Source organism: Nyctibius grandis, chromosome 4 (genome assembly GCF_013368605.1).
Source record: "Nyctibius grandis isolate bNycGra1 chromosome 4, bNycGra1.pri, whole genome shotgun sequence".
In the NCBI taxonomy this organism is placed as follows: domain Eukaryota; kingdom Metazoa; phylum Chordata; class Aves; order Nyctibiiformes; family Nyctibiidae; genus Nyctibius; species Nyctibius grandis.
Window position 1 is genome coordinate 68715372 of NC_090661.1, and position 24303 is coordinate 68739674.

The following is a 24303-nucleotide window of genomic DNA, read 5'->3' on the forward strand; positions in this document are numbered from 1 at the left end:
TGTGCAGGAACCTTTTACACACGTGAAGATGACTTGCTTTCTCCTCTCTGTCTTCTTTAAGTTGTTTGACCCCAGTTCTTTCCATCTTCACACAAAGACTGTGGGGTTTTGGTTTTTGGTTTTTTTTAGACCTCTGGTCGCTCTAGTCCTTTTTCAGATCTTTTCTGAAGCCTTAAATCTTGCTTCAAAAGGTCTGTGAATTCTGCACACAGCCTTTAAAATTAGAGGGGCTGTGAAATGTAATACAGCACCACTAACATGACAACAAATGTTATCTCATGCTGTAATGTGTCCTGAAAATTGGTTATGTTTCTTCATCCAAGGAACTTTGTGGTGCCGTCTGGAGTGGTAGGGGTTGCAGCGTTGGATGGTGGAAGCTCCTACTCCTACCACAGAACCTGCCTAGGCAGGAACATGCTGGTGGCTACATTTTGGGACTAGCCAGCCCTGGATTTCTAGCCTGCTCTGCTCTTCTGATTATGGTACTGAAAAAAGCCTGAAGCCATCTAATTAACTGCTGGCTACCCAAAAGATAGCAAATACAAGAAGTGATTTACTGTTTCCCTGACACGCTCTACAGTCACAATGACAAACACAAAATGGATGTTTTCTCAACTCAAATGCTCTCTTGTGGTAAAGAAGAGGTGCTTTGTAATTGCAGAACCAGAAAATGGAGACAGCTTATTTCACTCGTGGCAGCTTTGTTAATAAAACATTGGGAAGGCAAATAATTATCTGACATGCAATTACATCTAAGCTGTTTTCCTCGGAAAAAAAACCCAATATGTGTTGGGCGTCTGATTTTATTATTCTGTCTGGAAAGTCTGTATTGGATATTTGAAATTGATACCAGATTTATTCTTTGTTGTTGAAGAGACTGTGTGTCGGTTGTCAACTTGTGCTGCGTTTTACTTCCAGTGAGTTTTGGAGTGGGCAGGCTGAAGTAGCAACCTTTCTTGCAATCTCTTACACTTGGGAAGAGTTTGAAATTCAGGTGACTTTTGATGGGGGATGCCCAGTGGGTAACTGAAGGTCACCCAGGTAGTTTTTCAGAAGCTCATGGCATGGTCTCGTAGCCTTACCATTTTGCCAGTGCTGCTTCTCAGATGAGCAGGTCCTTCCACCTCCAGCAGGTAGGCTGTATTGTAGGGAGTCTGGGGAGCTCTGGTTTCTCAAACGAGGTCTGTGCATACTACAGGTGAGATTTCTGTGTGTTCCCCATGAGGTTCTTGCTCTTCACCATGCCTGGCTGTCAGTAAAACCCGTAAGCTGATATTCATGATGGAGTACTAAACGCACCTTGTCTTGTTGACTCAGGATTAGGACAGCAGGATCCATTCAACCTGGCAGAGGCTCTGAGACCAGTAATACCATGTGCATGGTGCAGCTGAAATAAAGTTCCTCTTGAATCCTTTTTGGTTTTCCATTGAGCAGCTTTTTTTTATTCTTCTATAAATATGAAGGAGTTTCTAATGTTGGAGGTAACTTTTGAAATTTTTGTCAACTTGAACTCCCTATCTTGTTTCTTACAATGTCAAAATATTGAAGATGCGACTAAGTTGATATGTTTGCTGTTGCCATGAAATGATGAATGACTTTTATTAAAAATGAAGAACAGCTCTCTGCGCCCACAATTCATGTTTTTCCTTATATCTTTAATTTTATTAGAAGATTAATATTTCTTACTATATGATATTTTCATGTTACAACAGAATAAAAAACCTAAGAAGCTGCATTGCCAGCCCTGGAGATGTTAGCGTGTATCTCTTGACCATTGAGGGAGGGTGGTTTGTTTCAAAAGTCGCATGATTAAGGAAAACCTGAGGTTTATTTTAGCTGACATTTTTAATCCCTATGCTTCCCAGGGAAAGCTTGGAAACACGAGTTGTCAGGTCTATAAAATCACATTTGGGCTGATTTACTGAAAATAGCAACCCATGTTAACATGAACGGGAGATCAGTGTATAAACACCCAGCCTCCCAGGGAATTAAAATCCCTTCAGATTTAGTAGTATTTCTTGCAGTTATTAGGTGAGATTTTAGCAGGCAATGAGTACTCTGCTTCTGGTATTCTGCAAATACCAAGAAAATCTGAATAAAGTTCAGTTTCTGCCTCAGTGAATAAAATGCATGAGACTTTAGTGTGCCTTCAATATGAGTATTCTCAAACAAGTATGAATAATAAACAAATTCTCAATTCAAATATGAATAGCCTCAAGCTGCACCAGGGGAGGTTCAGGTTAGACATTAAGAAAAATTTCTTCACAGAAAAGGTCATTACGTATTGGAATGGGCTACCCAGGGAGGTGGTGGAGTCACCATCCCTGGAGGTGTTTAAGAAAAGACTGGATGTGGCACTTAGTGCCATGGTCTAGTTGACACAGTGGTGTTAGGTCAAAGGTTGGACTCGATGATTCCAGAGGTCTCTTCCAACCTAGTTGATTTTGTGGATTTGTGAAACAAATCATACCTGTTTATTAGGGAAGTTGAAGTTAAGGCAGTCTTTCTGCCATGAGCCAAGTGATGGCTGGGAGCAGCAGCTCCTGGGCTGGAATGCCATTGCAGGATCACTTGCCTGGTTCCGGCTTTTTGGACAGCAGATCTGGAGAAGACAGGCAGGAATTTGCTATTGCTGAAGTGATTTTTATGCCATCCATCAGTAAGGCGATGGAGAACATCATTGCTTTAAACAAGTGCGTGGGACCCTCTAAGCACTTAAATAATCTGAGTTGGGGTTGCCCTGCTTCTGCGGGTGCGTGAGTCCGGCGTCCACCATCTGGTACGGGCTTGTGGATGCTGGTTGGTTTACACTTGGGGAACGATTAATTGCCATATCTCTGTGGTGGAGTCATGTGGTCGTGTAGCCACTGGAGGCGTGCAGAGACAGTTGTCACTTCTGCAGACAGCATAGAGGGAAAGAGTCTGCGCAGTCTTGTCCACACCACATCATGTGTGAGCACACGCTAGTGGGGCTGAACGACCGTTACCTGCCTGGTAGATGTTAATGGGATGCTTAGCAGAACAGAGCTGATGTTCTGCGTTGCTGAGCAGGGATATCCAACAGTGTTTAAGCCAGTGAGAGTTAAGACGTAAGGAATTGAGGATTTGATTCTTTAAAATCCATATGACGTGACTGGGCACAGCAGTGAGATGTATGGTTCTTTTTTTCTGTGAGCCTTAGAAGTTGTTTTGGATTGAGTTTGTTGTTTGAATCGAGTAACATCTGCTGCATGCTTCTGGTTTTGCTAGAAGCAAGGTAAAAGTTCAAACTAAAGCCTTGACTTCGCTATACATAAAAATCCCTCTTGTAGGATACATTTGTTTTGATCTCAGTTTGACTGTTTGTCTCTTCTGCATCTTGCATCTAATTTATATTCCAACAGGATAAAATGAACTTGATAATGGCCTTTTAGCTTGTCATCTTAAAACATATGCTCAGCCTGGAAGAGCCAATAAAAGTCATGTTTATGAGAGTCTTATAGTCTAGTGATTGGGAACAGACTGACCTGCTGGCTGCAGGGACGTGTGTAAAGTGGATTTCATACAGATCTTGTTACTAGTGGTGTTCAAAACAAAGACTACAGTTTTGGATCTGAACACTGTTCCAAAATCGATTAGAGTCAAAGAAAGTCCTTTCATGTCTTTATCAGGTGTTCACATGAAGTTTTTTTCCCATTGGGAGCTTCTGCCCTAACTTGGGTGTCTAAAAGCCAGGTGACCAGGTGTGAGCAAGTCACCTCCCCATAGTCATAGTCAATGGGAAGAAGTGGGTGCCTTCAGAGAGTTACTAATCTCAGTTTAGAATAGATGTCTAAGAGAGGCCAGGCGAGTTGTCTTCTAGAGTTACCAGTTTCCCATCGCTCACCTGAAAAAGATTTTGATATATCTGGTTCAGACTTTGGTGTCCAAAGTCAAGTGAGATTAATCTCATTATCAATGTGGAAATTCAGTGTTTCATGTACTTGTGCAGCTGTTTTCCTTTAGCTGAGATGATTCTGTCTCCCTGAGGCCATGGCACACTTGTCATCTTCTCTGAATCAGATATTCTGTCACTCCCTGTTGGGATTATATTAATATTGTGATTTTGGTTATTAATTGTTTCCCATAGGGAAAAAAGCTCCCCAAACCGAACTTGACATAGCTCGGTTTGTTCATTGATGAGGACTATAGACACCATAACCAACTGGTGACACAAGATAGTGTAATGTCCTTCATGGGGACCTTATGCTTTATATCTTACCACAAGGTAAACCTCCAAATGCTTTTGCTCTCTCTTGCCAGTTTTGTCAGCAGAAACTTGAGTACAGTTTGTTGCAAGCAAACATCCATCCGTGTGGGTCTGACACTTAAGATAAACCTGTGGTTATCCGGAGTTCAACTACAGATTTTGATGGAGGTTGCAACTTCAGTGAAGAAGAATAAATAACCTTTACTTTTGCAGTAGGTCCCTTAAGTATCTATGACTAACTACTGCAAACAGAGATGTTGTAGGCCAAGAGGACAGTGTATGTTTTGGTGGCATCAGTCACTTTCTGCTGTGAGCGTGTAGTACTTGTTAGTGGATGTGATTCAGCACTCTCTAATTCTGACTCCGCTTCCAGCACTGGTTTGCTGTCTGGTTAGTGAGTCAGCAAACTCACAGCTTCCCCGTGCTATCGTCTGGATCAGTATTTACTGAGCCAGGGGACCGAGACTGCTGCAGGCAGCATGCACCGTGCCCGCGCAAGGAGGGCGGTAGGAAATGATCTGAATGCGGTTCAGAGGCCTCTGGCTGCTGGGACTCTCGGCCGGGGATGAGGAATCTCTCCTGAGACACACCTCATTCGATGATTATCTTTTACAAGGTGCAAGGGAATGGATACTCCTTCTGTCTTGAGAGCTTTGGTTAGTGTCTTAACAGTGTTCACCTTAACTAGGAACAGATGTGGAGGTTATGAGCCTGCAGCCTGCGTTATCATTTACACTGTATAGTTACATGCTGTATAATTCATACTGGATGTTTCCTTGACAAATAGGGACTCACTGAGTCAAAATAATTGGATATGTACCTTGATTATGTGGAGCACTGGGTTTTGTTAATTCTAGACTGCTGAGCCAGCACGCTTGGCATTGGCTGACGGTGGTCTGGGGCTCATGGTCAGGGAGATCGTGAGCCAGATTTTCAGGTATCACACAGCTTCCACTCCCTGCAAATAAGAAAACTTCTAACATGTTGCAGACTGAAAGCACAGAACTTGAGGCAAGCAACAACCTATGAAGATCTGTTTTAAAGGTACCTGGAAACTAGTTTACTGTTGAATTTTGGGGGGAAAACCCCATATTTCCCACTATGGTGCCTTGCATAAACATGAGATGAGTAAGATGGCACAGGACTGCAGATTTCATGTTGACTTGCAGTCTGTGGAGTAACTATCATGCCATCCTGGTAAATTTGGACGTCACATTCCACTTGTGGATGGATTTGTGTCTGATGTACCTCAGGAGAGAGGGACAGAGCTTGCTCCTCTCACTTTCATGCCATATTATTTTGTTCTTTTCTTCAGCACACTTAGAGTGGAGATGAGAGTATGTAGGGAGGATCAGAGGACCTATATGAATAGCATCTCATACAGAAATGCAATCAGCTGTTCATAGTAGGAGCAGAAACAGATGGCCAAAGCTCTTACTTGTGTAGCCAGAGAAGCTGAGACTTTTCAAGCTGCAATCTTTGATGGAGTTACAGGTACCAATCACACATATTTTTAAAACAGTTTTGTGTCTGCTTTTTTTCGCTTTTAACTGTTGTACGAAGCGGATTGCTTCGTATTGCTGGGGTAGATATTTGAAAGAGTGCTTTGTGGATTTGCATATGGCTTCTGAGTTAGTGTTAAAACAATGGCTGATCTTCCTTTGAAAAACATGCAGCAACTTTTAGATGCAATCACGTTCTGCCGTTAACGTTGAAATTCTCTGAAAGAAATGTCTCGAATTGCTTGACATTGTCTCATGCGTTTCATCCTCACCATTGTTAAGGTTCATTAATGATTCCATTACAAGCTCCTCTTTGCAGAAATGGTTTTCTAAAAACAATCTCTGTGTTATATTATTATGTTGTTTATATTATATAAATGCTCAAGGACTAGACATGTATTAATAGATAGCCTTGTGATTGTGGAGCCAGCAATTACTTGACTGGTGATTACTCTATCACAAACTCTGCTGACTCTCAGCACTTTGGAGGGGAGAATAAAATTCCTTCTGCAAATTGGGAAGGTAATTTTCTTTGGAAAAGTGGTTGTTACACAGTGCTGGAAATCCTCTGCATGCAGATAAGCAGTAAAAGCCGGTTAGCTTTATGTGATGCAGTGTGATGCTTTGGAAAAGACTATCATGGTGGAGAGCTTTACCAATCACAGGGGTTATAATGAAGATCCTAAAGGAGAGCTCCAAGCCTTTCAGGAGAGGACATGCTGGGTAGAAAACCAGGCAGCTGTAACCATTTCTCTTTCCTGTACTTCTTCTGTAGTGTGTCCCAGGTACTCGGCACTGGGGCGGGATGGCCTGGGGAGAGTGGGTGATGAGGTACCTTCTCTTTCCCTTCTATAGGGTTAACCACTGTCTCTTCCTTACTGTGTCACTGCACCCTAATAATAGAGTGCAGGCCACTCTGTCTCCCAAAGAGGATTAAAGGGTTGTGCAGGGCAAGATCATGCGTTTAAGATCATGTCCTATGCTGCTGGCTTGGTTGCCCCGAAGACCCAAGAATCATTTCCTACCCCTCTGGGTACAGCGGAGTCACAGGCTGCCTCATCCGTTAGGATGCCATAGGTCTCTCCACATGTGCCAGGCTCTTCTGTGGCTGTATCTGAAGGAAGATCCAGCTGGGACTCTGCTTCTTCCCCGCTGCTCCTCCATATGTCCTGGCTCCTTATGGGTGCGTGAAGGAAGGGTCCTTGCACACAGACCCAAACATGGTACTTGTTACTGTGTAAAATGCGTGAGATCCCAGAAAGCTGCTTTAGGAAGCCCAGCACATGACATTCTGGGTTGGTGAGTCTTGATCCTTTTCAAATCACTTCATGGCCTTCCTTACAGCCGATAACTTTTCCCTGTTTGGTGGTATAGTAGGGGATGGAGGACCAAGCACCAGGCCAGGAATCCCCACTCTCAGTTGCTATCAAAGGCACAAAATCTATAGATGAAAGGTATGTACTTGTGGCCCTTAAAAATTCAGCAGCTTTGCTAGCAGATTCTGGTAGAGCTAAGCTGCCTTTCTGTCCTTTTTATTTTCCATATTTTCTATAGCAAATAACCTTGAATATCAGTGGTAAAGCTTTCTACCTACAAATTCTTAGATAAGACTTGATAGTAGTTTTCTTGGTGAAGAGCTCTGAAGCCAGGGCTCATAAGAGGTATTGGTAACCCCCTCCTGGCCAAGCAAGCTCCAAGCACGGTGCTGGGTCACGCAAGTGGATGGGGTTTTCTAAGAGCTGCAGAAATTGCACGGGCTGTCAGTGGTTTGCTCAGTGAAACTTTCTCATTGCTCCAAGTGAACAACTTCCAATAATATAAATAATAATAATACTACTAATAAGGGAGTAGAAGAGAAAGAAGGTGTCAGGGAAAGAGGGACAAAATTGTCCTAGCTGCCTCAAGGGAAGCAAGGAAGAAATGTAGACCAACCGTGGCCTATATATATCTCCTGGTTGTAACAATTTTTGTAGGGCATTAAAAGCGAAGAGACTTCTGCAATACCATTGCTTTGTTATCAAATACAGAGCTGGATGTTACCGGCTCTTTTGCCCAAGGCATTCCTGATTTAGCGGCTCAATACGAGTTACATTATTCAAAGTTTATTTAAAATAATTACTGTAATCATCTGTATATTGTCACAGCGTAAGGAACCAGAAAATTGTGTTACGTAATTCCCTTGCAGTTGTGTGAGAAATCTCCCGTCTGCTTTGCTAACACAGCGCAGATATTTGCTGTGAAATCCTTGCTTTCATGCAAAGGGGCTGCCGCGCTTTCAAGTTTACAAAGCGCGGTAGCTAATATATTTATATTTTCTCTGCTGCGCTTAACAATTGAATGAAAGAGAAGTGTTAGCGGAGGTCAAGCATTGTTTGAATGTGTTGCAAATGGTTTCCCAGGGAAACAGCAAATCAGTACTCATAGCCTACTGCAGCATCTCCAGAACAACATCTAGGCACCAGCCATAGCCGAGTGTTTACTATAGGACTCGGGACCAAAAGCGATGCAGGCTAAAGACGAAGTGAGGGTGTGAGTAGGAGAGCAATTGCAAAGGATGAAGAAACATTCGGCAAGAGTGGCACCGTTACCGTCTTACAGTGTTTCTGAATTAAATTCGCCCGTGCCAGACGGTAAATGCTTTTTTTCCTGTATATCTAACCCTAGGCAGGAATTTACTTTGCATGCTCCTCCTGCTCTGTTCCGTGCGAAGTAATGTGAATGCATGTGTGTGTGTGTGTGTGTGTGTGTGTGTATATTTTTGAAGTAACTAATGCTTGGATAGCATTTTTAGCACTTTAATATCATCTGGGAGAAGTGCAGTTAAATTTCTATTGTTTGCGTTCAACTGCTGTGGGAATGATTTCTGATGAAGAAACTAATGTTGAAAGGTGAACAACTGATAAAGTTGTTGTACTTCAATTCTGGCTTTTAAAATGATGTGAAATTAGGTCCATATAATGTTATCAAATGTTCTGTAGTATTTTCATATTGTGCTCTAGATTTTTTGCTTTAAAGACAGAGGCACCAACTTTTTTTTGTGCTTGCTCTCCCTCAGCTTGAGATAGGAATTATACCCTTAAACTGCTTTCCCCCCGTTATTTTCAGAAGTGTCAGCTCTAAAGCAATTCCTTAATACAAAAACCACAAGACAGAAATGGTGAAATCTGTTGTATGCTCTTGATCGAACATGGCAGCCTCATTCCTTTAAGAGTCCACACCAACTTCACATCACACTTTCATGTCAACTGGAAATGTGGTGATGTTGCCCAGCACAAGATGTGACTGCGCTGGTAGCCCTGATGCAGATACAAAGCTCGGCATGCTGAAAACATATGGCAGGTATATGTGAGGCATAAATCAAAGGTTAACAGGCAAGATTTCTAAAAATATTCCTAATGTTCGGGTTCAAGTTTTTGTTTTAAATGTCTGTTGAAATCTCAGGCTTTAACTTCACTGTCGCAAGTTTATTATGTTCAGTGTCAGATGGTTTAAAGAGCTGAGTGGTACTTCCAAAGTTGCTTTTTCTGCCAGAAATAAACTCTTTTCCCACCAAGTGTGGTGCGTTGTTAAGAACACTTGGGACATAAAATTGCACGGTGTGTGCTGTCTCTGGTTTTAGCTTTGTTACGCCAACCAGCAATGAAAATGTGATTCCTTTTTGTGAGTTAAATTCAGCGCTACATCCAGGACAAAAACAAAGCAAGAGACACGGTCCAGCGCTTGTCAGCAGAGCGTGACTTCCAGTTCTGTCTACCTGGATGAGACTGGCTTAAATTACAAATGGGGCTGGGTTTTGATAGAGCAGGCGATGGTTTGTGTCATTTTTCTTGGGAGTATGTGTGTGATATTGAGTATTCTGCAGGCTTGGTAGTTACCTGGTGTTTCTTTCTGGAGGGAAAAATGCCTTAAAGAAAGTTGAAGGAGCTGATAGACCTGGCTGCTTATGTCGGTCCATTGCTGTTGCACAGCACCAGATTTTAGGATGTGTGAAATGGTAATTTGTACACTCACCTACTTTTAAAGGAGCAGTGTTACGGCCGGGTGAGCTGGCTTGCTGTGCTGGTTAATGGGGCGATTTGCTGCTCTTTATTCCCTGGGAGCTCCTAGCACAGACCGGGCTCGTGTCACTCCAGGCAGTGAATGCAGAGGATTAAAGACTGTCCCTACCCTGTAGAGACAACTCACAATCTGTGATTGCCTCCAACTTAACCAGTCCAACTGCTGTCAGGCACCTCTTTTCAGTCCAGTCGTAACCTTCTCCCCGTGCTGGGCTGCAGCAGCAGAGTCAAATATTGCCCTGCCTGTTTCCTCAGGGAGGGAAAATTCAGTCATCTTAGGAGGAAAGGGCAATGGACTGGAAGTGACTACATGACAGCACTTGTCATATCCGACAGGCTGAAAGTGGAAAGGTTCTTGCTAGGGATGAAGCTGGCCGAGCTGAACTAATACTGGCCCCATACATTAAGTGTGAGTGTGTGCAGCCAGTTTTATAGATCAGCAAAGATTTTAGCAGGGATCCCCAAAGAACCCTAATGGGGTCGGGCAGCCAGCTTCCCAAGGGCACTGCGCCTGTCCCCCCTTTCCTTCCCAGTCATGGAAGGGCACGTGGAAGAGACATCGTAGCAACCTGGGCTCTGAGCCTGTGTGCTAGGGGGGAAAGCGGAGGAGCACTCTACGGTGGCAGTTTTCAAGCAGTTGAGGTTTGTGGCTTCCTAGATACCTTCTGGTAGAACCACAGAAACTGCCGACTCCTGAACAATGGAGTGAAATCCAGGCAAGACAACTCCTTCAGCAGTAAACAGGCACCCAGATGTTTGCAGATCACTGGTTAGAAAACGCTCTGCTTACGTGGAATGAAATGGAGCAGAGACAGCTGCCGAGAAGGGTTGGTGTTTGGGCTGAGTGGTTCTGGAGGATGTGAGGTGTATATCGAGCTGAGTCCCACAGCCATCAAATATTTTTGAGAGCGTATCTTCATCTATGGCATCAACCACTGCGAGAGGACTGTGTGTACACGAGTGCCTGAGCCAGGTGGGTGGGTTATATGGACACTGTGTGGAGGAGACTTATCCCAAATGTAGCATCGTGGAAAGGCAGGGGTGAGACCTGATGGAGCTATTACCCCCAGGGCAGTGGAGAAAACAGTCAGAAGTATCTCCAGGGGTTACAAAAGGCAACATGACTGTGATAAATACTCACTTTTGCCCCAGTACTTACCAGTAAAATGTTCTTTTACCCCATCCTTCCTCAAATGTGTTTAATTAGGCTCTAAGTCAGGCAAAGAAATTGAAGCATATGCTTAATGCGTGTACTGCAGTGCTGCCATGACCGAGCCTGAGGCAATCAGATTTGGACTCATCCAGATGCATCTAAATGTAAGTCTTGTAAGTACTGAGAAAGTTGTCTGAGCTTCCTGGAGTCAGCAGGAGAGCTGGACACCTCTGAGAGGTGATTCATCTCCTAATATTGGTATCTGAGGGAGCTGGAGTGAATCACTCTCTGGAGGCACCCATCAAACAGGAGAGGCAATAGTTTGTGTAGGAGATAAATACAAGCAATTGGATATTGAGTTGTGTGTCAGTGTGCTGACTGCTTTTACACTTGGATCTTAGGAGACCCATGAACCAGCCTGGATTTATTGCAGTGTTTCTTGAAAGTAGAAGCTGTATCATAATTATTTAATAACGAGATGCATATGAGTGATTTCTGGAGTGTCCTGGGTCTCAACTCCTTTCACAACAACTTTATGTCAAAGCAGCCTCATGGCTTTCATTGAAGCTACTCTTGAGGTACTGCAGTGAAAGTAAAAATGAGAGTTTAACTCAGAATGTCTGGGTTTTTTTTTGGAAATGTCACTAAATTTTAGCAATGACAAGATTAATTTTCAAAGGATTTTTTTTTGTAGATTCATAACCTTTTATTTTGGAGTAAAGTGTATGAATTGTGAAACTATTGGAGGCACATCTGGTATAATTTATTACAAAGTTTGTAAGAGAGGTTTTCTTTAATGGGATGGTGTGCAGCTTTGAATCACGGAATCAATCAGGTTGGAAGAGACCTCTGGGATCATCGAGTCCAACCATTGCCCTGACACCACCATGTCAACTAGACCATGGCACTAAGTGCCATGTCCAGTCTTTTCTTAAACACATCCAGAGATGGTGACTCCACCATTGAATTATTTGTGTTTATCTGTTGCACAGTCAGTGCTGAAGTGGTGAAAAGCGGGTCTGACCCCAGACCAATGAATCCTGTGATTGGCTTGAGCTGGTGTTGGGTCAAGCATATCTGAAGGAAAGTAAGTCACCTAGATCTGTCGCAGCGAAGGATATCCCTTTAAATGTGCGTTCGAGGGACTCACTCAGAAGTTGTTATTGAGGTGGTCTCATAGGGACTCTTCATGTAAGCAAACGCTTAAAATAAAGTCCTTGCTCTGGAGCGGCAATAAGGGGACAAAGGCTTGTGAGTCCCTGGGGCTGCTTTCTCAGGCAGATCTGTGTTGGCTTCACTTGAATAAAAACATCTGATGGTCCAGCTGCCTCCTCCTCCCAGAGCAGTCTGGTGTGGAAGTACCTCCATCGTCCTCCTCGGAGGCTGAGCCAAAGCTCACTAAAGTCAGTTGGTCTTCCCAGGAACTGCAGCGGGGTTGGGATCAGTCCCCCTGATCTGGAGTCGTTTTTTGGCAAGGGCTTAGCTTGGCTGCACACTTCTTCCTCTGCAGCACTGGGGCAGCTCGGCTTGGCTTTGCCCAGCAGCGTTTAGCCGGAAAGTTGCCTTCTGAGACATTCATGGTGTGGAGGGGTCTGACAGTCTTTCATGTGACTTCTTTGCGAGTTGGATGGGTTGGAGGGAGGGTATTTGTGTGTCTGGTTCTGCCTTTCCCAGGCTTCATTCTGGATATAGCGTCCATATGGGTACGGAAGGAGCAAAAAGCAGAGGCTCTTTGCATGGGAAATGTTCTGTACTGAAGGAGGAGATGTTCATACCCTTATGGGAGGTCAGTGTTTTCTAACTCCAGAGTTGTCACACCTGAGTGTGATGCAGCATTTGTTTTTTAAGGTGAATGAGGTTGCCAGCAACGTTTTCTGACAGAATTCAGTTCAAAATACTGCACTCCAGACGAATGTTTTAAATCTCTTTTTGTAGATCAATGTAGATCGTTTTGTGTAGAAGTTGTAAAAGTTTTGATTTCAACATAAAAAAATCATTTTTCACTTTCTTCGACATTCCTTCAAACTCTAAATATGTTACACACAGTAACTTTAAAATATATTCTAGTGGAAAGGTGTCCCTGCCTGTGGCAGGGGGGTTGGAACTAGATGATCTTTAAGGTCCCTTCCAACCCAAACCATTCTGTGATTCTATGATTCTATGATATGTAGCCAGTATGTTTCAAAATACACCATTGTTCTCTCCAGCTGCCAGTTTCACTACAGATGTTCTCAAATAAACTTTTTTCCCAAGATTAGTTCTTACACCCCCACACTGGTGCTGCTGTATTATTTTTGGTGTCAAATCAATGGAGTTCCTTGTCAGTGCTTAAACAGAGGCAGAGATAAATTTGTTTGAGTTATGCTGAAATGAGCATGGGGGAAAAAGTCTTTTTGGCTTCAAGTGAGGGGAAAAAAGCCAGGGAAAAAATATTTCCATGCTTTTAACTATTCTTTCAGTAAAATGTAAATGGATGAACAAGTGGAATAAAGATTTGAATAGAGATTCTGTTTTTTTAATAATTGTCCTTCTGTGTTTTGAGGAAGGGTCTCAGTCCAGAGCAATACAAAGAGGAGCCATTTACTTCAGTAAGAAGCAAGTTGAGAAGTCCTCTGGAGATAGCTGGCCATCATGCTCATGCATTAGAGCTCCTGAAAAGGCAGTATGCAGGTTGCTTACAGCCAGCAAAGCCTTTATATGCTTCCTGTAAAGGGCATTTTTTTTGTCTTTAATGCTTGCAGCTGTTGAACATAATGGATGTTGCAGCCTGGATTCATTTTCTGCTGCAGTCCTCAGTCAGAGGTTTTAGTATACAACATTGGATGCAGACCATGCGCATCGTATTCCCTGGTTTGCCTGGAAAGCATCCATCTCAGAGCAGGTTCTTCAGAAGAAAAACATGTAGCTGATGTGCAGAAAGATGGATGTACAGACTTGTGTGTTTATCAGGTTTGCATGCAGCAGCCAAGGCATCAAGCATATAGCAATTAATATGGGAACCCCAGTCTAAGTGACCAGCAGCCAGCTGTGGGGATCTGGGGAGATGAGAGGTGGGAATCAACCACTGCATGAATAGATGCCTTTGTGCAACTTACTTAGCAACTATTTCTCATGGTCCTTATCTGCAAAAGGTGAATAATCATATATATGTATACATACCCATATGACCTGTCTGTATTGAGCATAAATGGAAGCTCCTTGACTCTTTGATGTATGTATGATAAATCTCAGTGTTATTAATAGTATTGCTACTTCTAACAATGATGTGGTGCCTTTGCACGTACCTTGTGCACAGAGTTCACCATCGTTCCATTCCAAGCACAGCCAGTGTGTACAAATGCTGCCCCTTGTCTTGCTGGGGCCTTTCACAGACCTTGAAGTTTATATGAACAGCTGTCACTGATGATCTGACTGCAGATTTCATCTAGCAGATCATATCAGGCACTGGGACAGTAGCATGATGTAGCTTCCATATTGGCAGTGCAGTCCAAAACCACCTTCTGTGTGGCAACCAAAGAAGCTGGGAGCAAATACATGCTGCAGGTGCCAGGACCAGGTGGAATCCCAGGTTGCTTTCACAACTGACGTGGGCCATGCACAGATGGTCCTGCCCGATTCCGGTTGTTTTAATTTAATTCTGAATGCCTTAAGTTGCCAGATCTCATAGTGTTAGATGCAGATGCACTCAACTTCTTCTCATTAGCTCTTTATATTTCTTTTACTCAAAACTGACTTACGGTATGGCAGTTGGCAGAGGCGGGTGCATCTTTTCTTGTTGATTTAATGGTGCATACTCAGTCTATCCAGTTATTGTCAGGTTTTCTTGCTGTTTATGTATTGGTTTAGATTGTTGTGCTTCTTTTCCAGATCTTAGTTATAAGTGGAATCAAGATCCATGGCCTTATTGTTCAGCTGTCTGGATCTTAAATCAGGAGAAGATAGCACCTTGGGACTAGGTCCCAACACCGTTACCATCACAAAGCCAAGGAGATGCAGGGCTGGAAGGTGATTTCAGGACGTTACCTGTGTCATCCCTCGTCTAAGGGGGGGTCAGATACACCCTGACCATCCCTGATGAGCATCTCTGTCATTTGTCTCTGCTGTGAGACCATTCTTCAGGCACTTAATGGTCACTGTGGTCAGAGCTTTCCTTCTCCCCGTGTGTGATGTGAGGATGGTCTTTCCCCAGATGTTGGACGGTGTAACAGGGAGAGACTGTGGCACTGCCGTCTCAGTGTCTGTTCCGATGTGAAGTGCAGTGCTTTGGTGGTGGTCAGAGGAGTGGGAGGTGGAAAGATGCATGGGTGAGATTTGGTACCTGAGCACGAGACATGACTGGTGTGTACGGGGGGAGGATTTTTTTGACTGTCTAACTTAGATTTCCTCCCCTGACAATTAGGCTGAAACTGCTCATCTGGAAGGGTAAATAAGTGCAAGGGTGTAGAGTGACACATCCCTTGATCAGGCATTAAGTTAGGTGTAGGATGTGAAATTTAAGTTATTTACTCCCTCTGCTGCCTCTTTGTTCACTTTATGGCAGGGATAGGAGGGCACGTGGAAGTTGTTGAGATTTCTGATTGTGAGTGAAGTTGCTGCCTGCTGATTCGGAGTGAACGGCTGTGTACAGACACTGAAGGGATAATTGGCAGAAGTTGCTGATGGGTGTCACTGTCAAACTACAACAAAAATATCTGCTTTTTTGCTTTCTGCTCTTGACAATAGTTAATCATAGTACAAGAGAAATGCTGTACACCATCACTCAGTCATTTGTTTTTCATTAAAATCTGAAAATCATGTTTTCCCCTAGGACAAAAAAAATTGTTGTAACCTTCTCATCCCCTTCAAACATAAAAACTTCCAAAACAAGTAAATAGTAAATGAGCAGGGCATTACCCTGAACGGACATATGTGCATAACTCAAGTACACAGAGACCATTGCAGTGTCTTGGAAGGATGCATTTAAATGGAGAACATCATCTCCAAACGTCTGAGACATGGTGAAATGACTTTTCTTCACTGAACAAGAGATGCTTATTCCTCAGACCTGTGTAGCACACTGTCTGCAAGGACACCCTCCCGGTTGTTTGTTTGCTTGGTTTTAGTAAATGTAATTACGCCTTCATGTCCTGAGCCAAGCTGTTCGTTCTGAACTCATTAAAAGTTGGGGAGAGTTTGCCCTTCAATTTTCACTTCCCAGGTCAGCTGTTATCTTGAGGTACTTTAGTGTATTCCCAGACAGCTTGGCTGATGGTACTGAGTTGCTGTGGGTTCACACCAGTGTAATGAAGGGCAGGATTTGATTTTACAGGCAGTCCCTTTCGCTGAAATAAAATAAGCTATGGACCTAACTTGCCCTTGGATTGACGGTGTTGGATAGCCCTGCCCCCAGTTGTGTGCTAACAGTAGCAAACAATCCTATTAAAGCCATGGCTAATCCAGCCTAATGAGGTTTTATTGTTGTAAAATGGACAGAAGAAGCTCTCTTCACCTCTACCAATAGCAGTGCAACTCAGTCCCCTTTCCTGTAGGGCCACGTGCATCCAATATTTCCCTGGCCACAAAATTCACATCATCTTCTCCTTACTGCGCGGCATTAAAATGAGAATTTCATTGCAAAAGTCTCCAGCCCTCACAATCGTGAACTGACCATTATCAACGTGAGCGTGTGTACAGGCTGCTGGAAACAATAGGCTCGTGATGCGTGAGTGAGTCCGTCATTGCTGCGGATGCTCACTCTAGCAGGTAACGTTGTGGTGTAAAGGAAATGTTGTCAATTCTTTCACCGGTGCCCAATTTAGCAGGAACATTCAATTGACGTACTTTCCACCTAACACCAGACTGGCTTCTACCTCCATCCATCTGTCAAAACCCAGCAATTGTTTCCGCAGCACTGGTATGAAGACATCATTTTGTCAACGCAAAAACAATGACATATTAAGAGCTGAGATTTTGAGGACGTGGTAAAATAAGCATATTTTAATACTGAATGAGTAAAAGGCAGATTGTAGATGACTTGACTGACTTTTTGGAAAAGCTGGTCTCTCTCCCGACTACAGTTGTAGCCATAGGTGACCCCTCCTCTGCTACAGGCTTGGGGAAGAGTGGTTAGAGAGCGGCCCGGCGGAAAGAGACCTGGGGGTGCTGATTGACAGCCGGCTAAACATGAGCCAGCAGTGTGCCCAGGTGGCCAAGAAGGCCAATGGCATCCTGGCCTCTATTAGGAATAGTGTAGCCAGCCGGTCTAGGGAAGTGATCGTCCCTCTGTACTCGGCACTGGTGAGGCCGCACCTTGAATCCTGTGTCCAGTTCTGTGCCCCGCACTTCAAGAAAGATGTTGAGGTGTTGGAGCGAGTCCAGAGGAGGGCGACGAAGCTGGTGAAGGGTCTGGAAGGTCTGACCTACAAGGAATGGCTGAGATCGAGCTGGGGTTGTTTAGCCTGGAGAAGAGGAGGCTCAGGGGTGACCTTATTGCAGTCTACAACTACCTGAAGGGAGGTTGTAGTGGAGTGGGAGTCGGCCTCTTCTCCCAGGCAGCTAGCGCTAGGACAAGAGGACACAGCCTCAAGCTTCGCCAGGGGAGGTTCAGGTTGGACATTAGGAAGCATTTCTTCTCAGCAAGGGTCATTAGCCATTGGAATGGGCTGCCCAGGGAGGTGGTGGAGTCACCATCTCTGGATGTGTTTAAGAGAAGACTGGACATGGCACTTAGTGCCATGGTCTAGTTGACATGGTGGTTTCAGGGCAATGGTTGGACTTGATGATCCCAGAGGTCTCTTCCAACCTGATTGATTCTGTGATTCTGTGACTTTGGGAACATAATAGAAAGAAACTGTGCAGCTCATTAACATCACCTATTTAACCATCAATTTAGTTGTGTAATCAAAAAAAGTGTATGCATTATGGCACATACCAGCAAGACAGATGTTGCTGTCTCCAAATAAGCAAACACTTTGAGTTGGTAATCCAGTGTCATGAATGCACGGATGGCTTTCAGAAGGGAATTCAACTACCTGTTTGAGAGGTTCTAAATTTCCTTCAGGGCAGTTGGTTAAAAAAAGAAAAGAAAAGAAAAAAGAAAAAATCAATTCTGTAATGACCTGACCATAAAAATTACTTCCAGGGCTGCATTTTTATGTTGCATTGATTATTTTACTGGCAGTCCATTCGATCCATTTTTAGTAACAAATCTGAGACCAGAAGAGTTGTCCCCAGTAAAATGGCGTGGGTTTTTTTTTTTGTATTCCAGGCATTGCTGTCACATGCTGAATATGTCATACACATGAAAATAATCTGAAAATAATTGTTTTTGAACCTCAAAGCATAATGCCTTCTCTTCAAGCCCCCTGCAGAATAACAGTGTGATTTTTCTAGCTGAGGCAAGGACGTATTTTCTGTGTGAGCTGCGTATGGAGATCTGTGTATGAACCAAAAAGCAAGGGTCGTGTATCTTTCAGAGGGTCAAGGGGCAAGGGAGCTGCGCATAGTTTACAGATGGTTGGTGACAGGAGTTGTCAGGACAAGGCATGTGCTGCTGGTTCCTGGTTTGAATAGGCACGGCAGCAGCAGTGCATGGTGGTCACCTCTTCCCGCAGCCAGGATTGAGAATGATATTCAAGAACATGAAAAGGCATGGACTTCAGTGACATTAATCATGTGGTTTAGGTTAGTCACAAGCATAATTACCTTGCTAAATTGAAGTACACTGGAACAAATATATAATAATTAAGGCAAGACAAGGACAGACTTTTTTTAGAAGCACGTGAAAAGCCACAGGTTCCCCTTGCTGGTTTCCCTTTGGTCTCCATGTGCAGAGAAATGGCTTTACTCCTTATGCTATAAAGCATCTGCATTTGCGGTGCAAGGAAAAAGATTTGTTGAAACAGAATAATAAACTAAAAATAATCTTAAAAAATGGGAAAGAGCAGGTGTTTGTTTTTATCCAATAATGAAAAGTCATCCAGATGGATTTGACTTACTAAGACGTGTCTGAGACAATCATGTGTGGTCCTTTCCAGTTCTCTCTTCCCTCCTTTGTCAATCCCATGGGCTGAGTGTTGCTTTGACACTCAGTTATAGCCACCAAGTAATGAAGGAACATTTCCAGCAGCAAGATCTGGCAGTCTGGCAAGGCTTTTCCTATCTGATAGTTTTTTCCCAATCTCTTCCAGTAGCATTCCCTTAAAATATCAGATGATGCCCAAAATGTAGGTTCATTCTCAGCCTGTGATTCGTCGCTGCTAAAGCTGCGAACTGTGTTCGTGCTCAGCATTGACCATGTCAGTCTGTAGAAACTGGATGGGGCTTCTGTACACAGTGAGTTACAGATACCTGTGCAACCTCTTGCATTCAGTAGTCAGGTTAAAAGGAGGTCAGGTAAAGTAGTCAGGTAAAAAGTCCCACCTAGTGTAAACATCTCTGCTCAGGATGGTTGTCCAAGGCCAGGTTGGATAGGGCTCTGAGCAACCTGATCTAGTTGAAGATGTCCCAGCTCATTGCAGGAGGCTTGGGCTAGACTTTTAAAGGTCCCTTCCAACCCAAACCATTCTATGATTCTGTTATTCCCTGTATAGTCACAGGGAGATGCAGATAGTCCCACAGCACTATTTTTCTCATCCTAAGGTTGACATCTAAAATAAGTCAAATGAATCTGACCCACGCAGCGTCACTCCTTCGCTGTGGAGGAGGTGTACTATGGCACCTTTTTAGTGCATAGTTGCTTCCCATTTGCACGTGGCAAGTCCTGGCAGCACCCTGCTATTGTCCTCTCTGGAGAGGACGTGGTCTCACTGCCCATGACCATGAGGTCTCTGTAGGTGTGTGGGATTTATGAGGGTATACAGAAGTTCAATGGCAAATACTGCTCTTGATCCCTCTAAATTTGGAGGGTCTCAGTGGATCCCTACTTCATAGGTGATAATTGCTTTGTGAGACGAAGAACCAGAGTTATATGAGTTCTATCTTAATTCCTCTAATGTGGGTAACAGCGCACATGGGCGAGTTTTAGTGTGTAAATGATGATTTGTTGTCCTTGCTGCTGGTACCAGGTTTGGATAAGTTAGCCCAACGTATATCTATTCACCTTCCCTGTCAAAGTATGTCCTTAAAATACGTTCAGATTCAGTAGCATTAGATGGCCCGGGCTTTCTAGCTGTAACAATGAAATATTGATAAATTGCTGTGCTATTTGATTGCTTTCAAGTATAAGGGAAGAAGATTTCCATAAATCAAGCAGTGACTTAAGATTAAATGCAATCTCTTGAATTGCAGTTTTGGTCTCAACTGCCGAGTTTCTCAGTGTACAGGAAAAGATTGATGCTGCTTTGTTGTACCAGATATAAATAACTCAGAGCTCTTTGCATGTGAGGAAAAATAGGTTTCCTTGAAATTTTAGTTGTGGATCATCTGCTAGACTTCTGCAGAGCGTAATGTGAATCTTGATCTTGTTCTAAATTGCATCTGAATTGAGATGTAGCATGTGTTTTTCAACTTAATGAGATCTCTTTAAATGATGCGTATCAAAGTGAGCAGTGATTTGGGTCGAGGCACCTTGGTGGCTGCTGCTCCGAGGACAGGCAGTCAGCAAACGCTTTCTGAAAATAAAACTTCTTTAAGTTGGGGACCTGAAAAATCGTTAGTGCCTTCATGGGAGCTGGAAGTAACTTTCAGCTGTCAAATAAAGGTGTTATGGTGCTTCTGGTGGGGTGAATGGCCAATGGCTGCCATTTCTAATGTACTTTTCAACCTCAGAGTGACTTGCAAGATGTTTACAGAGTCTTATGAAGTAGGTAATGTTATCCTTGTTTGACAAGTGGGAGAAGTAACGCTTGGAGTTATGAAAGAAGCGGAACAAAGTCATGGGGGGAGTTGTGTGGCTGTTGGATCTTTATTTTCTCCATTAAAAAGTAAATATATGAAGGTGAATGGCTTTTTAAAAGTCTGAAAATACCCACTAGGCTCTAAAAAGCACTGTCGAGAGTAATGCCCACCAAAAAATGAGGAGAGACAATACATTGCTTAAACATCATATAGGTCTTGATTTTTCAAAGTCAACTTTTGTGGGTCTGCTGTCATAGACTGTGGGTTGTATACTGCATTGATTGAATTTGGAGGACTCCGTGGCAAGGTGGGACGATGTGGCAAGGTGGAACCTAGACTTGGGTATCCCCCTTGTGTCAGAGTTCCCTCCTACTGGACAGAGAGGAAAGGGAAGAGCATCTTTGAGAAAGATCATCTCTAGAGGGTTAGTTGCTGGTTCAGTCACTTGTCTACTTGGTGGGTAAAAACTAACCTTGGAGCCTCTAAATAGACTGAGAGAGGATTTTTCTGTATAATATTATATTCTATACATCTCTTCCTTTGCGATCTTTGTAGTTAGACCTGGTGAATCAAACACAGCTTTAAGTTCATTGAAGGTTATATGAACCCTAGCTTCCTCTGGCCAAAGAGTGTTGACTTGATTCATGCACTCTCTTGAATCTTGAATACAGCCCTTGCTTTAGAATATACTTCTATGTTGTTGTTTGGCGTGGAATAATTTGCACAAAGTGTACTGGAATGGCTCATGTTGCAATGAAGAATGTTGCCCTCTGAGATGTCTGCCATATTTGTTGCACATTTGGCACCTTACACATGGTTTTTGTGTCTATTTTTGTATTCTTTTCAATGTGAAATAGGTGTGATTATCATATTAAATCCTTCCAAGTCATGACAAGGTCAGTGGCCGCTCTGGGTATATGTGTATTCTGTAAGTTTGGGTAAGATGGTCACCAGTTGAAGTAGCAGCTGCAAAACAAGCGGTGGATGATCTCAACTGACCATGAACACACAATTTATACTTACCAAAATGGCCTGTCATCTTGACTTTCTGACTGAGGACTCTCTTGTGCTGCTCATGTGTTCAACTCTTACACAGACACCTTCAATAAATTCGGGAGTACGTGCAAGATCACCAGGCACACTCTGCCAGATTCCAGCACTGCACTCTTTTCTGTTGTTTGCTGGTTCTTAATCCAGTCCTTCAAGCTTCTACTTGTAAAACATGGTATCCTACTCACTGGAAAATTTTTCATCTGGTACTACTGGTATTTCTGGGACCTGAGTCTTCTCTGCTGCCTTGTGCCTCTATACAGCCTCTGTGTGAAATGCAGCATCTTGGTGTTGTCTGCACCTAGAAGAAGAAGAAAAAGCAACTTTTCTGAAGACGTGGAGATTCTGATATGGTGCATGTAAAGGCTTGAAACTGGCGTATTCAATGTTTTAGCAGAAGTCTTCATCCAAAAGGCCTGTCAGTGACCGTGACTTCATTCCATACAAGATTCTCAAGGATCATTCTGGAGAATGGAAAGAAGAAGTTCTCCTCTGGAGAGGCTCTCAGCACTGACCCCAGGAGGCAGTGGTTCCTCAGCCCTCCTTTCTAATCTGAGGGAGAACGTTGACCTCTCCTTTTGCCTGATTCAGTGTCAGTGCTCAGGAAGGGGCCCACGTGAGTACAAATTCCTTTGACTGTTCAGACCCTATGGATGGAGCCATGGGGCTAAGAATATACTGCAGCATAGGGTGCTCATTTCTTCAGGGGAAAGACTGGTTTTCATACAGCACCTTTTTATCTATGAGGGGGGAGAGAGTTAAGTATTTATTTACTTACTTATTTGCTTTATTCTGACCAGAGCTGAAACCTTGATTTTTGCAGTGTGCTTCCTTTCTCCCGCTGAATCATTTGTATGCATTTCACTGACAGAGTGTTTGAAAGCCCCGTGTTCCTCCAGGGAGTTTACAGCCAAACTGATGCAAACTCTTTCTTCTCAGGTGCCTCACGATCATCTGTCATCCAATGCAAGCCAGGAGGCAACTGCCCCAGCAGACACAGAGGCATGACTAGGCAGCTCTCCCCCCTATCTGTTGCTGAAGATTCTGCTGCTCCCATTCTTGAGCTGCAGAATCGAAGTCCCTCGGGAATCTGTCGGCACAGCAGAGTCGAGAGGCAGAGCAGATCAGGTAGGCACAACAGCCGCATTCCCGGCGTCACAGCATGCCTGCGAAAGGCCTCTTTCGTCTGTCTTCTGAAGGATGGTGCAGAGTCCGAGCATGTTGACGTTGCTTTATGGTGCTGCGAACAGCAAAGCCACGTGAAAGTCCTTCCCATGTCTGTGTGCAAACTGGGGTTAGGCGGGAAGGAAGCAAGGATGGGAGGAAAATGCCTGGGCCTCAGTAGGTACATGTAATGTCTTAGATAGCTGAGAAATCATAAGGCTAGTAGGCACAGAAGATCTTGAAAGGATGATCTTGAAAGGGTGATTAACATCAGCACACAAGTTAGTTTTTACAAAGTGGTTGTGTTTCCTCAGCTTCAGCCTGGCCAGAGACCAGGACCCTTAAGAGCCAGCCATGTTCCTTCTCAAAGACAATGACAATCTCAGCTCATACCATGGACGGTCTGATGAAGAGGAAGAGAAGGAGCAACAGGTGGAAGGATATCTAGGGAAGACCATCACAGTTCAGATCATCTATCAGCTACACATCAGGGCTTCCGTCAGGAACGTGTCACCCACTTTACTGCAGAAGTTTAGCTCAAATGAACCTGTAGGTATGGTGAACAGTGACTTCTTCACCATGGTGTCCATCTATCACCAGCAGGGATGGGATGGGAGCAACTACACTATGCAGCCACAGCCTTTGAGTCTGCTGGACTGTACTGTTGAGGAGGAGAGAGACGTTAAATGACTGAAATAATTTAACTGTCCAAGTTCTTTGGAAGACTGTCTGTGTTGTCTGTGAGCTAAAAGGGGAGGAAGAACAGGCTGGATCTCCCTTGCACACTAGAACTGTGGGAGGTGAACCTTCCTCTTGTCGCTTCACCACCAATAGCAGCAAGAGTCAGCCATTTTCTCTTGTGGTGGAAAATGGAGGGATCTTGTACTCCAGGAGTAGTCTCTTGATGGAAACCCTCAGAAAAATGTTGGAAGTGATTATTGCTGCAAGGAGTGGATGATACAGCATCTTGCAGTAAAGATCATATCTAAGATACCAGAAAACCAATCTATCCTCATTTTTGCAGATATCAGACTGAAATAACTCTGTGCACGCTGGCACTAGGGTACATCCAAAATCAGAATCCATCTTCTTTAAGAAAGGAATTTAGGCCACTTGAGGAAAGAGTAGTGCCTTGACATCATACTCTTCTAAACATTTATTTTGCATTTTTAAATTTCCTTTTTTATCCTGATCTTCCTTTCCTCATCAGTGAGGTCTAAGTAGTACTGACCTGACAGGTAGGTAAACAAATATAAGGAAGAATATTTTCTAGGGTGTAGTTGCCAAATAGTCAAAAGAGTTCAGAAGAAAATCTGTAGGTTTTGTTTTTCT

General features: G+C 43.6%; 1 protein-coding gene across 2 annotated transcripts in view; it reads left to right on the plus strand.

Moving 5' to 3' along the window:
* The window catches only part of SLC35F4 (solute carrier family 35 member F4), a 132537-nt gene that overhangs the window by 86904 nt on the left and 21330 nt on the right, over positions 1-24303 (plus strand). For both annotated transcript variants that reach the window (XM_068399539.1, XM_068399540.1), the window contains exon 2: positions 22747-22935. In XM_068399539.1, the coding sequence (XP_068255640.1) occupies positions 22747-22935 (189 nt within the window). The remainder of the gene's footprint in view (positions 1-22746; positions 22936-24303) is intronic.